The 16,148-nt window shown below is 45.9% G+C and overlaps 1 protein-coding gene across 1 annotated transcript; it reads left to right on the top strand.

Annotated features, from left to right (window-relative positions):
* The first annotated feature begins 10,733 nt into the window (after positions 1 to 10,733).
* Positions 10,734 to 14,480, top strand: SOX21 (SRY-box transcription factor 21). Its single transcript, XM_047756388.1, has one exon. It carries the CDS (start codon positions 12,187 to 12,189, stop codon positions 13,015 to 13,017), a length of 831 nt encoding a protein of 276 aa, XP_047612344.1. The 5' UTR covers positions 10,734 to 12,186; the 3' UTR covers positions 13,018 to 14,480.
* Positions 14,481 to 16,148: the final 1,668 nt, after the last annotated feature.

Genomic DNA, 16,148 nt, shown 5'->3' with positions numbered 1-16,148 from the left:
ATAACCTCTATGTTTAGAGACTCTAGAATCTTCCCGACACTGGAAAAATATTATGAAGGAATACAGAATATTCAAATTCTATGTGTTCATCTTTTTTATTAATATATTCTAACACCCTAGATTTAAAGTATTGGTTTTTTGTTTGTTTGTTTTGTTTGTTTGTTTGTTTTGTTGGCTTTTTAGGGCCACACCTGAGGCATATGGAGGTTCCCAGGCTAGGGGGTCAAATCGGAGCTACAGCCACCAGCCTACGCCACAGCTACAGCAACGTGGGATCCGAGCTGTGTCTGCGACCTACACACAGCTCATGGCAACACCAGGTCCTCAACCCCACTAATCGAGGCTAGGGATAGAACCCGCAACCTTGTGGTTACTAGTCAGATTTGTTTCCGCTGCCCACAACAGGAACTCCTGAGGTATTAATTTTTAAAAGGATTTCCTGTAAACTATAATGATACTGATGAAAAATGACATATGGGCCATAGCCAAGTTGGTCTCTCTCCTTGCAGAAAGCAAATGGTTTATGCCTGACTGGCTAATCCCAGAAAATCTGGAAGAGAAAACATTTTCATCTAGGCAGTGACTGAGAAAAGGCTATTTTTTTTTTTTCAGGATTGAACATCATGGTCCATTACTGGGAACCAGAAGAGATTATAACAGAGAGGTCCCAGCTATGCATAGGGGCTCCTAGCTCCTCCCTCCTCCTCCCCTGAAAGCTGTCTTTAAGTTCATCAGGGTTAGGCCAGAGCTGCCACCTATGGAATGTCTCCAGCTGTTGAGCCATTCCCTTTGCACCAAGAAAAAGTCTTCCCCTGCAGGCTTCCTCCTTTACCTGATGTATTAAATCTAGCTTCTCTGGCTTAGAAGGAACTAAGAACTCTTCAACAGAATCAACTTGTAAAGTAGTAAATTGGTTTGTTTAGTTAAATCGTTGTACCTCTGGACTTCGACATCTGGATGAAGGCTGTCCTGGTTATCCATTGCTGCATGCAAATTATTCCAAAACTAAGCTTAATACCAGTATTTTATTCTATCTCGTGATATTGTAGGTCAGATATCGGGGCAGGGCTCAGCTGGGCGATTCTTCTGGCGGGACAAAGATTGTTTGGTGGTGTGCTGCCGCTGGATGAACTGCTCTGGAGGATCCAAGACAGTGTCCCTCTTGTATCTGGCCCCTTGGCAGGGACAGCCAGAAGGTCTGAACAGACTGGAACTATCACCGAGTATCTCTAAACAAGCGGTCTCAGACTAGTGAGGATTTTCACAAGGCAGCTCAGGGCTCTAAGAAAGCAAGCAACCCTGGGGGAGCTGCAAGTCTTCTTAAAACCAAGACTCGGAGGTCCCAGAATGACACTTTTGCTGTGTCCTCTTGCTAAAACAAGTTGCTAAGGTAAGCCTAGGTTCATAGGGCAAGGTATCAGACTTCACTACTTAATGAAGGAGTAACAAGGATTTTTTTTTTTCTTTCGCTTTTAAGGCAGCAGCCGTGGCATATGGAAGTTCCAAGGAGAGGGGTCAAATCAGAACTGCAGCTGCCAGCCATGGCCACAGCCACAGCAATGCCAGATCCAAGTCTGCAACCTACACAACAGCTCACGGATTCTTAACCCACTGTGCAAGGCCAGGGATTGAACCCACATCCTCATGGATACTAGTTGGGTTTGTAACCTGCTGAGCCCTGATGGGACCTCCCATGAAGGAGTAACAAAGAATTTGCTTCAATTTTTAACCTAGCATAAAGTCTGTAGCCATTGAGCACAGGTTTCTGGAAGCAGTCAATTAAATTTCTATAGTAACACAAAATTAATTCTCAGCCTGTCATCCCAACTCCTTATAGACTTAATTGGAATAGTTCTTAAAAAGTAGTGCAGTATGAATGCTCACAGTAGCTTTCTTCACCTACCTCTACACAAAGTCTTCTTAGAGTTCCCTGGTGGCTCAGTGGGTTAAGGGTCCTGTGTTGTCCCTGTTGTGGCTCGGGTTCAATCCCCTGATCCTGGAACCTCCACACACCCCGGGTGCTGCTGGAAAAAAAAAATGTCGTCTCATTTCCAGCACTACTGTAGACTTCATTAAGATTAATTAATTAAGATTTGCTTAATAAGCCTGTACCTGAATCATGCAGTTAAATCCTCAATCCCTCCTTGGCTGTGCATACATAGACTTAGAACATGGGGCTGATTCATTCATTCAACAATTTATTGAGGACCTATTCAATGTCAGGAGTCTTGCTGGGTGCTGAGGTATCAAAATCAAATAATACATGGTCTCTGACCTTGGGATGTTTAAAGTTAGGGAAGGAAACACAGAATGAATTAATAGTTGCAACCAAGAGGTACTAACCCTAGAATAATTATTGGCCCAAGGTATGGAGAAGCACAAGGACCAAATGCAGTCAGTTAGTCTCTTGGTAGCATGTTAAAGAAAAAGCAACCTCGAATTATTATTAATGACTCCATCAGATAATATTTTCTTGTCAAGTTGTTGCCAACCTCTTCATACCCTCCCATGTGTTGAATAGCAGAGGCAGAGTTTTATTAAAAAGCAAGCCCTGCGATACAATGAAAGCCCCCCTTTTGCCTCAAGTAAATAAATAAAGACAAATTTTTATCAAACCCAGGGCTTTGTTTGACAGCAATGGATGTATTTGCTAGCAGCCAAAGTACATGCGTAAATGTCAAAGGCTGTTTTTAAAGTGCCTTGAAAGGCAGCTCTGCAGGCATGCCCATGACCGTAGCATCTGGCCACTCCTGACAACAGCCTGGAATGTGAAATTGGTGGCTGATAATGGACAAAAGGACACGTCAACTAGGAAGTTAGTGTATAGAAACACTTTGGTGCACAAACAAAGCATTAAAATACAATTCGGCTCTACAAATACCAGGGGGGCGATAAGTCCACTGAGGTCATGAGTCAACTTTTCAGGCAGCTGGAATGATTAGATGCCAATCGCTATCAGACCAGCCACCATTCCTTCTGCTTCTGATTCCTTCCTTGTGCTCTCTTGTTCCATTTTATGCTCTCAAGTCACAAAAATTAGAACGAATTATGGCATGTGCTTGTTTGTGGGTTATTTTACTCTGCCTCTAAAGAAAGGGACATTATGCTGCTGGGTAATGCAAATGACCTCACTGAGGCATGGACTATGTGGTGTTGCTGGGGGGCTTGGCCTGTCCTCAACACACCGAGCCCTAAGGCTGGCCCAAGTAGTCACCCTCCCCATAGATGGTGCGGGAAACTGGCCCCTCTTACCCAGCCTCTACTGGTGCAGGGGCCTATAGTTCCTACTGCCAGGAATGCAAGACAGCGCAATAGCATAAAAACAGTTGGGGCAAAAAGTCTAGCACGATAACCAGGTAAGTGGTGAGCAACTACATGTGGCAGAACCCTCTCCGAGTCTGATTGAGGAATGAAGGACAGAGAAATTTATACCAATGGAGTGATTCCTCCAGGTGCAGGGCTCATGGCCCCAACCACGTGGAGTTTCTATTCTAGAAATGAAGACTGGATGGTTTGGTTTGTCAAGTAACTATTCAAACTAAGAAAAGCATAACCAAGCAGAATTCCATGAAAACGGGTAGATGTGTGTGATTGGGTAGCAGTGGTACCAGCATTGAACTAGATCATTAGCAGCCCCAAACTCTGGAAAGAGTTTAGTGACTTCCCTCCCACTATGCCACACATTCGTCAGGAAAAAAAAAATCATGACTTCTTGTTCAATAATGAACCCAAGAGTCAAAACAGTACAGAAAGGCAAAATAAGAAATAGGATGTATGAGAACTGGAAAGGAAGAAAGAAAACTCTCAATATTCACAGATGTTATGATTCCGTATGTATAAAATCTAAAAGAAACTACAAATACATTATTTGAATTAAAAGCGGTTTCACAAGGTTGCCACTCGTGAAGTCAATATACAAAAATTAATGCTATTTCTCTATACCAGCAACAGTCAGAAAATACAATTATTTTGAAGACAGTCTCTTTTCAAAATATATATCATCTTAAAAACATACTATTTACATTGTTACAAAAATAATGTTACAAGAATAATAGATGAGTAATCATTCTACCAGAAAACTACCAGATATTACTCAGAGAAATTAAACAATGACAAAATTAACCAAGAGATACTAAGCTCATGAGTTAGAAGTGCTAAAATTGTAAAGATGGTGTTCCCACTGTGGTGCAGTGGCTTAAGGATTCAGCATTGCCACAGCTGTGGCATAGGTTGCAGCTGCAGCTGGGATGTGATCCCTGGCCCCAGAATTTCCATGTGCCATGGGTGAGGTAAAAAAACAAAAAAGAGTAAAGATGTCAATTCTCCTTAAATCCATCCAGAGATTCATAACAATATTAATTACCAGAGTTCCTGTTGTGGCACAGTGGAAACAAATCCGCCTAGGAACCATGAGGTTGCAGGTTCGATCCCTGGCCTCACTCAATGGGTTAAGGATCCAGCATTGCCATGATCTGTGGTGTAGGTTGCAGACGTGGCTCAGACCCCACATTGCTGTGGCTTGTGGCATAGAGGGCAGCTGTCGCTCTGATTGGACCCCTAGCCTAGGAACCTCCAAATGCCATTGGTGCAGCCTTTTAACAAAAACAAACAATGCAGCCAAAAACAAAAAAAAATATTAATTATAAGGCTTTTAAAAATATTTGGGCTTTAGTAAATTTTAAAAGTTCTCATCACAAGAAAAAACTGTATAACTATATGTGGTAACACATGTTAACCAGACTTCCTATGGTGATCATTTCACAATATATACAAATAACAAATCATTATGTTTTCACTTGAAATGAATATAAAGTTAGATGTCAATACACCTCAATTTAAATTATTTAAATAAAAGGTTGAAAATATTTGGGTTTTTAAAGAATATTTGGAACCTGACAATCTGTTCTAAAATTTGAATGGAAATGCAAAGGCCAAGAACAGCCATAATACCCTTGACTTAGAAGAAAATAAGAGTCCTTGCTTTGTCAGAGTTGTGATCGTGCAATATTAGTGCCCAAATAGAAAAACTGGAAAATATGAAGTGACATAGAGAGCTCAGAAACCAACATCATGTGGCAAAGAGAGCATTAGTGAGCAGTGTGAAATGGCAGTCTTTACAATGAATGGCTCTAGAAAGTTAAGTGTCCATATGGAAAGAAAGCAAGCCCTTACACTATACACAAAAAATCAATTTCAGATGGATTCTACAAATGGAGAAATAGCTCCTATCAGACCAAACATCCCTTAGATAATAACCATAAACTTTGAACAAAATATATTAAAAAAAAAAAAAAGTCTCTGAATGCCTGCAGAAAAATAAAAAGCAGTCAGAAACACAAGGGGACACACACGGAAAAAGAGCGTCGTAGTGGGTGAGTTTCCCATTTTTACATTTTTTCCTTGTAAAATGCCTTGCACATATACAACAGTAGACATGAACCAAAGTGCCGAGAGCAGCCAGTAATCACACTTAAAAAAGGGAAACAACCCACCATGTCTTCAGTAGGAAAGTATAAGCAAATACACCGTGGTGTATTTGCACAATTAAATCTCAGACAGCAGATAAACAAACTCAGTAACCCTGAATCCAAACAACGCAAATGAAAAAAGTTCATCAATAAAGATCACACACAAAAGTTTTCACGTTTAACAACGTTTAAGACAAATGAAAAGAAAAACCTACCTTTAAAGGAGACATAGAGATGAATTTTTAAATACATAGCTGAATCTTTAAAAATCGAAGGAATTGAAAACGGTTACACTGGGCTGGAGGTAAGTATACGGTTTGGGGAGATGATTTGGTTCCATATAGATTTACCGGCAGATTTTCTTCGGGATGGTGGCTTCATACATAGATATTTGTTACATGATTAAATAACTAAATAAGCACTTGGATTTTTACAAAAGAAAGGTAGAAAGAGAGGGATGAGGGAGGGAAAGAAAGAGGGAAGGAGAGAAGGTGGGTTGGACAACCAGGGTTGGTGGAATAAACAGACTGAGATTAGATATCATTGTTATAAGGGTCCCTTTTAGCAGCCCTGGGCTATCAGAGAAAGGGTAGAGATTAGGTTCACTGGGTGCTGGCAACTGTTCAGTGTTTGCAGGGGGAAGCCCAGGAGTGAGGGACAGGGAGCTGCAACCGAGATCAAACCCATGCTGACAACCAGAGGAGCCAGGACTGGACTTTGGGGTGCTGTTGCTGCGGGTTTGGAACGCGTTACTGGAGAGATTACCACGGGCACTCCCTTTCAGAGGGAGCACGGCACTGAGTGAGTCACAGAAGGCTTTGAGGAAGTGGGTGGAATTGAGACTCTGAGCCAGGAAGGGGCTGAGCCTCCAACTGGGACTCAGAGTGGTGGCCAAGAGCTTGGGCTTCATTCAAATCCCATTGCTTCCACTTATGCTTGTGCGACTTTGGGCGAGTCACTTATTCATCAGCCCCTAAGACTCGCCCTCCCCAACTGCAAACAGAGCTCTTACCTCACTGAGTTTTCCTAAAAGTTAAAGAAGACAGTATGTAATAGGAATGGTCACTCAATAAATGACCATTATAATCAAACTGCTCAGCAAAGCAGACTCATTCTTAGTTAGGAAACTAAATCTGGGAGGGAATAACACACAGGACAGGGTGACCTGGAAGCGGGAAGTAAAGCAGGACAGCCAGAGAGAGGGACTTTGTAAAGCCAGAAACATGGCTTCTCCACCACTCTGCTGGAATAATGAAGTGATACTCCCCTCTCAGATCTGCTCTTTCTCAAAATCAACCAGAGCATGCACCAGCATGAAATGTACTGGTAATCCCACCACACCAGCACCCAGTCTCCTCATTTGAAAACTATGGGGTTAGAAGGATTTTTCTTTCTTTAGAAGGATTTTTCATTACAGGAGCCCCATGACTGCTGACGGTCCAACCTTCCACGTTCATTTCTGGTTTTGTTCACAGCCAGCTCTTCCCCACTTACAAAAAAAAAAGCACTTCTCCTTAGAGAAAAGTCCACGTCCCCTCTCACCGCCCCACTGCTGTTATGGGATTCTCAGGATTAGAATTGAGTATTCTGCAAAGTTGTGTGTCTTGGATTATTTGTCTTCTTTTCCTTAGGTGCTTTTTTTTGGGGGTGGGGGAGATCAGGGTGAGAGGGAGCTGTTTTTTATTTTGTATTTCTTGCTTCTCAGCTGGGTAACGCTCTTTCTGAAAATGCCAACCTGCGTGAGCAGTGCTCAGGAGGAATGAAGAAGGGCGTTCTCATAATTGATCTGCAGAGTCCCAGTTTCCCAGTCTGGCAGGAGCAGTGAGAATAAAGGGACAGAAATCTCAAAAGGATGAAATTGTAGTAGTAACCGCTCAAGGGCCACTCTTGCAGCCATTCACTCTAACCATGACTGCTTGACTTCAGTCCTCATCTCTGGGCTTTATGTGGACCCTGTGCTGGGGATTTTTTCCCCCCTTATGGGGGCTGCTGGTGGGGGGGCTGCTAGAAGTACAACTAGGGAACTAGATGAAGAGGATCAGGGAACTGTGGCAAAAGCTTGAGATTGGCTTTTGTCAGTTTGCTCATTTCCTCCTTAACAGGACAAACAGGCTCTATGACTTTTCTATGCAGGTTCGAAAGCTTATGGATTCTTTCCTTGCCCTTGCTTAAGACCAGAAGCGCAAAGTTCTCTGACTACAGTGTCTGCTCCCAACGCTCCAGTGCAATGACGTGGCCTCTGCCCTTTGAAAGCATTACCTTTACTACCTGGTTACCTCTCAGTACTCCGACTAGTTTGCTTCCTTTGCAATGGTTTACTGCCTCCATGGTTCTAGAAAAATGTGACAGTGAGCCATCTGGGTGATACTCCAGTGAGGGAGCAGAGATGGGATGGATGGATGGATGGATGGATGGATGGATGGATGGATGGATGGATGGATGGGATGGGATGGAGGAAAGAGATTTAGTTCATGCTGATCCCTTGTCTTCCATTGGGATCCAAATAGTCTTCCCTCTTTTATGGAAGAGGAAGAGGAAGAAAGCCAGTCTGCCTGGTGTTGCTAAGGTATTTTAACTCCCCAAACACCTCATTGCTGCCTCCTAGTGAAAGTTTTAGAACTGAACAAAGACCTTTTGCAGAGAGGACCTAGAGAGGAAAAGAAGAAACTGAATTGACCCGACCCCCAAACTTTTCCTGACAGAGTGTCTGCCCCTCTATTTCTGACTAGATGTACTTGTGATCACGGGTCTTCCCGGGGCCACAAGGCAAGTACAGAGCCCACACAGACCCCAGGGATAGAGGCCCCTGTTCTTTGGGTGCCTGCAATCAAGAGCTGGCAAGGGAGAGCCCAGAAACTTCCAATTCTCTTTCAATTTGTTTTTCCTTCACTATTCACTAACACAGATGACTCTCTTTCCTACGTCTTGGTATTTTTTCATTTTTAGGTCAAAATGTACAAAAACAAAAATATTCTGCCAATTCAAACGTAAGATCTGTGGATATTAAAAGTGAATTTTCATTTTTGGTACATAGAAAAGAGAATGGCAAGAAAGATTACTGGGTGAAAACTCAACCAGATTCAGGCAAAAGATGCGAAGTTTGGGGGTAGTGACAGCAGTGTTTGCTGCCTTCCCTTCATGCAGGGCTCACTGGGAAGGCCTTGCCTTGGAAAGGAAGACTGTAGGCCAAGAATATTGATCTGCTAAAAACCAAAACTGAAAGCCAAATCTCTCCTATTTTGAAATGCTGAAATTGTATTTGGTGAATAACAAACAAGTGCATAAATAGCCATTTTTCTCCCCTACAGTTCATCATTCTTGGACTTAGGAACTTTCAAATTTAATTCATTTAATATTGCCAAATAGGCAACACTGCACAATTTATAAAACTATAGCCCATGACACTTACGTATTTTATTTTTATACTATATTGCACATAAGAGCATACATGTCAATCATATATACAAACATTTCTTTTCCTGTTAATAATTCACTGCAATTGATTTTCAAACTTATATTTGAAAAGAATATAAAATAATTTAACTCACTCATACAAAATTTTTTTCTCAATTCTTATCCTTTCGTATATATCAAAATAATGTTCAGGATTAGACCCAACTTTATGCACGATGTTTAGTGAATAACTGATTTCACATCTTGCATCCCCATACATATGTTCTTTGTATGACAGTGTATAATATTTTTGTCTCAAACCTATTATATAAGTTAGTAGGTTTAGGGCTCAGGGATGGTAATTTTGTAGTTTAACATCACAAAACAGTCTATTTAATATTCTAGTCTATGTAATTACACCTGCTAAGGTTTTAACATTGCTCCACCCAGAGTCTGAGCAACAGTTTCTTTTTAGAGCCTGTAAAGGGGTATGGTTCTACAGAAATCAGTCTAATTGTTTCAGCAATACAAGGGTATAACTGATACCAAGTAAACGTGTATAAATGTGGTATCCCAAAAAAGACACACATTTCCATACATTTCACTAATTTGCATTTCTATATGTCATCACAACAACTAAACTTAAAGCAACCACCACTATTATTAAAATGAACAATAAAACAAGCCTAACTCTGAAAGAAGCCTGATGGCCTAAAAACATTTTTCTTTAACTTCATAATTACAATCAGTGCTTTGTGTCTATATATGTGTCTGTGTGTGAATTGAACATGAAGCCCAGAGAAGACCTAAAGAGTTAACTGATGCAAGAACTTCCAACTTGGACACCCCACATGACTAGGTCAAATCCAAACTGCCAAAGAAAGAAGGCAAGCAAGTTCTCCCTGAAGGGCAGGCCAACGTGTGAATTAAACCTCCGGAGTGACCATGTTATAAGGGTGCTGCAGCATACCAAGAAATGAGAAAAACCTGCAAACAAAATCATGTTGTTTGATTTTTGCATCATATCAATTATTTCAAAAACCTGCTCTTACTAAAGAAAATTGTGCTGAACAGCATACAAATAATTCCATTATAGAAGGACCAGTACCTTTCACTTTTGTCTTTCAGAGAAACGTTTTATTTACTTCTTACTGATTTTGAACTCCTTCACCCTATTTAATTCATTTAAGTGAGATGCTGTGAGTTAACCGTGCAGTAAAGAAATCAGCATATGGATGGCTCTGACGACTAGAATGGAAACAAAACCAAATCTCAGAATTTTTAAGGAGCTGAATTGTCAGGCAAAGATGCCTACTCTCAGCCTGGGCAAGCTCCTTTTTGAAAGGGTTGCCAAGAGCAAGCTCAGTCTCTCCTCTTATTTTTCACTCCACTACCTCTGACTGGGTGCATCACCAGTGTAAGAAAATTCAGGAGGCATCTGTTGCAAGTAACATCTGGGCTTCCAGGGAAAAGGAGCACTTTTTTCTTGCTAGAAAGTCTCCAACATATTCTAGGGTGCATCCCCTCTTCCTCCGAAGCTCGCGAGGCTCTCCTCCACGTGCGCGCCTCCTTCTTCCTGGCAGAGGATCCCAGAGCCGCGACCGATGTTGCTCGGGCCGGCCAGGGTAGCCGGGATGACACCAGAGGTTGCCGATGCCAAACAGTGCGCAAACTCCGCGGCGCGCTCCGGGCTCTCCACTCGCCTAAACCTGCCCTCAAGTGAAAAGGGGTGGGAGGAGGGCGGGGGGCGGAGGGGATCCTGTTTAATTCGTGGTCCTGGGGATGTGCGAGCGGGAGGAGGCACTGCTGGTCCCTCCTCCCCCTTGGAGTCCTGGGCTCCACCTCCTCCGCATGCCCCCAGATATACACACACTCAGCCGCGGCTGGACATGCACACCCAGCGCCGACTCCGAGCGCGTGCACCCGCAGGTAGCGACACTCACCTGCGCCCTTGCACAGAGCTCCTGCCAACTTGGGAGCAGCGGAGTGGCGGCCTGGGCCGGGAAGGGGCCCACACTGCTGCGAAAGTGGGGGAAGCGGGAGCAGCCCCAGAGCGGACCTGCGAACTGAGGTGATGGCGCGTTTTCCTTAAATCCCCACCTCCTGTACCTCCGCCTACTAGCCTCTGCCCGGGAAAGCTAGGAGAGAGAGGCCCCGGGCGCGGCGCACACGCGTTTGCACGCTTGGAGGCCAGCGCGCCGAGAGGGGCGCGGCGGCGCCGGCGCAGGAAACTTGGGCGAAGTTAGTTGCAAGTGCCGGGCGGTGGCCGAGAGGAACCGGGAGAGGACGCGACCCGTGCCCGGCCCGCCGCGCTGAGCAGAGTCAGGGCCGCACTCCAAGCCCGGCGCACCCGGGGAGTCCGAATCGGCTGACGCGCCAGGAGGGGTTTGGAGCGAGCGGAGCCGGCATGGCCCGGGGAACGGCAAGACGCGGCATCTCAGCGAGCAGAGCAGAGAGGATTTCCTTTGAGGCCCGGCGGTCCTAGGCTTGCTCAAGCCTCATCCAACCTCCTTTCCCGACCAGCAGCGGGAGAGAAAGACCCTCAAGGCAGGTGCTGGGGCGCGGACATCTCCCCTCCAAAAAACCCGAGCCGATTGGGGGGTTCCCCTCAGCGCTCCCTGCCTGCCCCGAGTAAGGAAGACCGGCTGGTGCTGCTGTATTTGTATTTATATCCATTGCTGCGCTCTGCGTTCCCGTGGTGCGCCCGGACCCTCCTCCATCTCCCCCCTCTTCCTCCTCCGGGGCCACCTCCCCTCCTCCCCCACCCCCATCTGCTACTGTCAAATGAGAAAGTCATCGAGGAGAACCCAAACACTCCAGCCGCCGAGAGCCCCCTTTGGCACTTGGCAGCACGCGGTGGCTGACTCCTCGGCTCAACTTGGTGGAGCCTCCGCGACGCAACTTTCCGGGCTGCGGTGCGTTTAAGAAAGAAAAGACCGAGGAAGGGGAGAGCGCGGCCAGGCGGCGGCTACCTGCCGGGAGTTCGCGGGCGAACGCAACTGGAGAGGAAGGACAAAAAGAAAGCAAAGGGCAAACTGCGACCGTGGGGTGGGGGACACTGCCGAGAAAGTTATCGTGCCCCGGAGAGGAGGATTTTCCCGAGCGCTTGGCCGGAGACAGCAGGGCGGCCCGGGGCAAGGCGCGGTCCGGGGCTGGTCCCCCGGCCCCCTCCTCCCGGGCAGGAGCGACGCCAGGGTGCGAAGTGGGGCGCGGCGAGCGCGGCGGGCCAAACGGGTCCCCGCGGACAGCCAACATTGATTTCCTCCGGGCCGAGGGCGACGGCCCGGGCGGCGGTGGCGGGCTGCAGCCGCGGCACGGCGAGAGCATGTCCAAGCCGGTGGACCACGTCAAGCGGCCCATGAATGCCTTCATGGTGTGGTCGCGGGCTCAGCGGCGCAAGATGGCCCAGGAGAACCCCAAGATGCACAACTCGGAGATCAGCAAGCGCCTGGGCGCCGAGTGGAAGCTGCTCACCGAGTCAGAGAAGCGGCCGTTCATCGACGAGGCAAAGCGCCTGCGCGCCATGCACATGAAGGAGCACCCCGACTACAAGTACCGGCCGAGGCGCAAGCCCAAGACGCTGCTCAAAAAGGACAAGTTCGCCTTCCCGGTGCCCTACGGCCTGGGCGGCGTGGCCGACGCCGAGCACCCGGCGCTCAAGGCGGGCGCCGGGCTGCACGCGGGCGCGGGCGGTGGCCTGGTGCCCGAGTCGCTGCTCGCCAACCCCGAGAAGGCGGCCGCGGCCGCCGCCGCGGCTGCCGCGCGCGTCTTCTTCCCGCAGTCGGCCGCTGCCGCTGCCGCCGCCGCCGCCGCCGCCGCCGCCGGCAGCCCTTACTCTCTGCTCGACCTGGGCTCCAAGATGGCAGAGATCTCGTCGTCCTCGTCCGGCCTCCCGTACGCGTCGTCGCTGGGCTACCCGACCGCGGGTGCGGGCGCCTTCCACGGCGCGGCGGCCGCGGCTGCAGCGGCGGCCGCGGCCGCCGGGGGGCACACGCACTCGCACCCCAGCCCGGGCAACCCGGGCTACATGATCCCGTGCAACTGCAGCGCGTGGCCCAGCCCCGGGCTGCAGCCGCCGCTCGCCTACATCCTGCTGCCGGGCATGGGCAAGCCTCAGCTGGACCCCTACCCTGCGGCCTACGCCGCCGCGCTATGACCCCGCGGGGCCGCCTCGCGAGGACCGGTGTGCACACGTGTACATATGTATAGGTACGAGCTCTGAGGCCTCTCTGCGCGCCCTCCCGCGACGGGGGCCCAGGTTTGTATGTACATAAGATGTATAGGTGCCAGGCGGAGGCAGAGATGCCAGTCGGGGCGCGAGTGGCGGAGTGCGCGGGAGAGTGTGCGTGTGAATTCACAGGATCGTTTCAGACCCGCACTCCGGCAGACAACTTTAAAGAGGGCAGCTGTATCCGGCAGCAGTTGCTGTTTGCGTTGCACTTGGGAACCTGTTGCGTTTGGGCCCACAGAGGTGGAGCAGTAACTTTTTGACTTGTCGGGCTTCCCAGTTTTCTTTGTTGGAAGTTTGTTGTCGGTTTTGTTTTTGTTTCCCCTTATCTTTCTTTTACTGTTATCATTCTTTTCTCCTGGTCTGTGTTGCATGCACTCTGTTCAAATATTAGGTTTGAAATGGTTGGCACAAGGGAAAACGCTGATCTGTGTCGTCAGTTTCTCAGAGCGGAATGGCTCTGAGCGACCTTGCTCCCTATTTGTACTATTTGAACTTTGCAAATCTCTGTTCTTTCAAGCAGAACCCCCAGACCGGATCCATTCTTGAGCAGTGACCGGCTCGAATCTGGTCTTTTGTGTGTGAGATGATCACGGTTTCTTTTGTTTATCATACCATATGCAAATCAGAGCAAGAGCTCTTTCTCAAGAGCAAGAACTGCAGACAAGAAATATGTGTGCGATGAAAAGTTGTCAATTGGATTTTCGCCCTTAAAAAAAAAAAAAAACTGCTAGAAGTCTTGTTGAGTCCACTCACTTGGATTTTTGACACAGTTTACACAGAAGGGGAAAAGGCATGGTTCCTATTTTCCGCTTATGGCTGAGTTTCATCTTAAGGTTGTAAATGTGTATATGTCTGTGAAAGCATTAAGTCTGAAAATGTGTTATTTGCGTTGCCCTACATTTGAGTCGGTTTTAGACTCTCAAGCATTTTGAACAAATGTCAAAGTTAACTTTTAAAAATTGTGGGACTATTTCAGAACCGCAATTTTATCTAAGATTAAATCAGACTTTTTTGTCTGAGTGGTAATTATATATTTATTATTTAGCAAAACTGGGGGAAAAAAAAAAACAGGATTGTTTTGACAGATGTCTCGTTTCAGCTAGCATTTCTCCACCAACTCAAACCCTTTAAATGTGGTTTGGAAGTCCCTCCCTAACTAGCCTATTTTTTAGATCACCTGCAATTCATTTGCAAACTATGATAAAGCACATTTTAGAGAAAAGGACCTCATTTATAGCCTTTTTGGGTTTCTTTTTAAATGTATATATTTTGACTAATGTTTGTGAATGAAGTTGGCTAACATGTATTTAGTTTCATTTTGGCTTTATGTAATATAAAGTTTTTAAAACTTTAAGTATTGGTTTTAACCTTTATGTGTAAATGGTTTTCTTGTGTGATCTTCTAATTTAATATTAGACGTCTAAACTATATCTGTAAATTAGAATCCGACTATCACTCTGTTCATTTTTTTTGAACAAAGAGTTTAAATAAAGCCTGAACCAGGGAAAAGAGAAAATCCTTTATTTCTTGTTGAGTTCCTAACAAGATTTTTATCTGAATTGCCCTTACGTGCCTGGTCCAGGTGAAGTGTAAGGTATCCTGCAAAGGCACCCTTTGTTTCTCTTTTGAATAGATTTACTAGGAAATCTAAATCAAGCCATTGTTATTCAGAGCCAAAAACCTGATTTATCACATTTTTAATCGTGAATAGGAAAGAAGATAAAAAAAAAAAAACCAAGTAGTTGTATTATCTTGGGGGGAAAAAAAGGCATATTCATGAACCAGTAGAACAGAGCCCATTGAAAACATTCAGACCGTTCAAAGCATCTCACTAGTTTCCAGTAACATTTTAAGAGGGGAAAGTTGCCTGACCACTTTATCTTGTGAGTAGGAAAGCCCCACCACTTAAATCAGTGTAATTTGTTCATAGATCTTTGGCCAATTCCTTCGTTCCACCTTAAGATTTTATTTGTAAGGATAATCACTGCTTGACATCATATAACTTTTGGCCTCTTTAAGGCTTTATTCTGTCATGCTAATGACATTAAAATAGAAATATAACCAATTCTAATGGAGAGGGTTGAATTTCCAAGGCTAGACAAGTTGACACTAGAGAAATGTTTGAAATTATAAAGGAGTTTAATGTTAGAAGAGAAATTATAGGGCACCAGGAAGAATATCAGAGAAAAAAAATTAACTGTAAGGAAATCTCTATTTTTGCCCCACCAAGATAGAAATTCTCAAGAAACAAGACTCAACTAATCCTAAACTAGCTTCCCCACTGACAGATACCATCTCTGGAGCTCCACGTCTTTATAAACGACTCAACTCTTTAAAGTCATTGTTTTCCCCCAACGGAATAATATTTTAAGAACCATGAAAAGTTTTGGAAATGTGAGAAATAGGCTCTGCTGGTTTGACCCTGATTCACTAATTAAAACGATCCCTCTCCTGTTATTCCCCGAGCTCTTTGCAATATTATAAGTTAATTCATATGGTTCTGAGCGATTATGCAAAACTAATTTGGACTGTCCAGGGGTAATTATCCCTGACACGGTTAATTAAATCCTTTCAAGGCTTCGTCTTTCCCTTTTGTAGCAGCCCATCACTTCTCAACACGGAACTTCCTGCGGCTCGCTGGAAATCACCCCAGCCCTAAATCTTAGTTACTTCCCCCAGCCTTCCAGCTCGGCCCCACCAGCCCCAGGATTCCCCACCCCCTCTAGCCCCCTCCCCTATCCCTAAAGATCAGCGTTTTCTGGGAGCAACGCTCCAGGAGTGTTGATGAATGAAAAAAGGACTAGAAAGATGGGTGAGGGAGGAGGGGGGAGGATGCCAGGGGAGAGCCCTCAGGGCCACTTCGCCAACAGACTGTGCGGCTGTTTGAGTAGCTCATAGGCCCACAGGAGTGACTAGTTTATCACTCTTCTGAATCCAGTGGTCTCGCTAAGAAGTTGCTCCTGGACAAAGTCTCCCTCCAAGTTAGACTGTGCAAAAGTAAGGGGGTGGAGGGAACGCCTGGGGTAAGAAGGCGTGGACAAAGGAGTGTGTGTGTG

The sequence above is a fragment of the Phacochoerus africanus genome, chromosome 13, assembly GCF_016906955.1.
Source record: "Phacochoerus africanus isolate WHEZ1 chromosome 13, ROS_Pafr_v1, whole genome shotgun sequence".
NCBI classification, from domain to species: domain Eukaryota; kingdom Metazoa; phylum Chordata; class Mammalia; order Artiodactyla; family Suidae; genus Phacochoerus; species Phacochoerus africanus.
The sequence above is the reverse complement of the archived record's forward strand: the minus strand, read 5'-3'. Positions and strand labels throughout refer to the sequence as shown.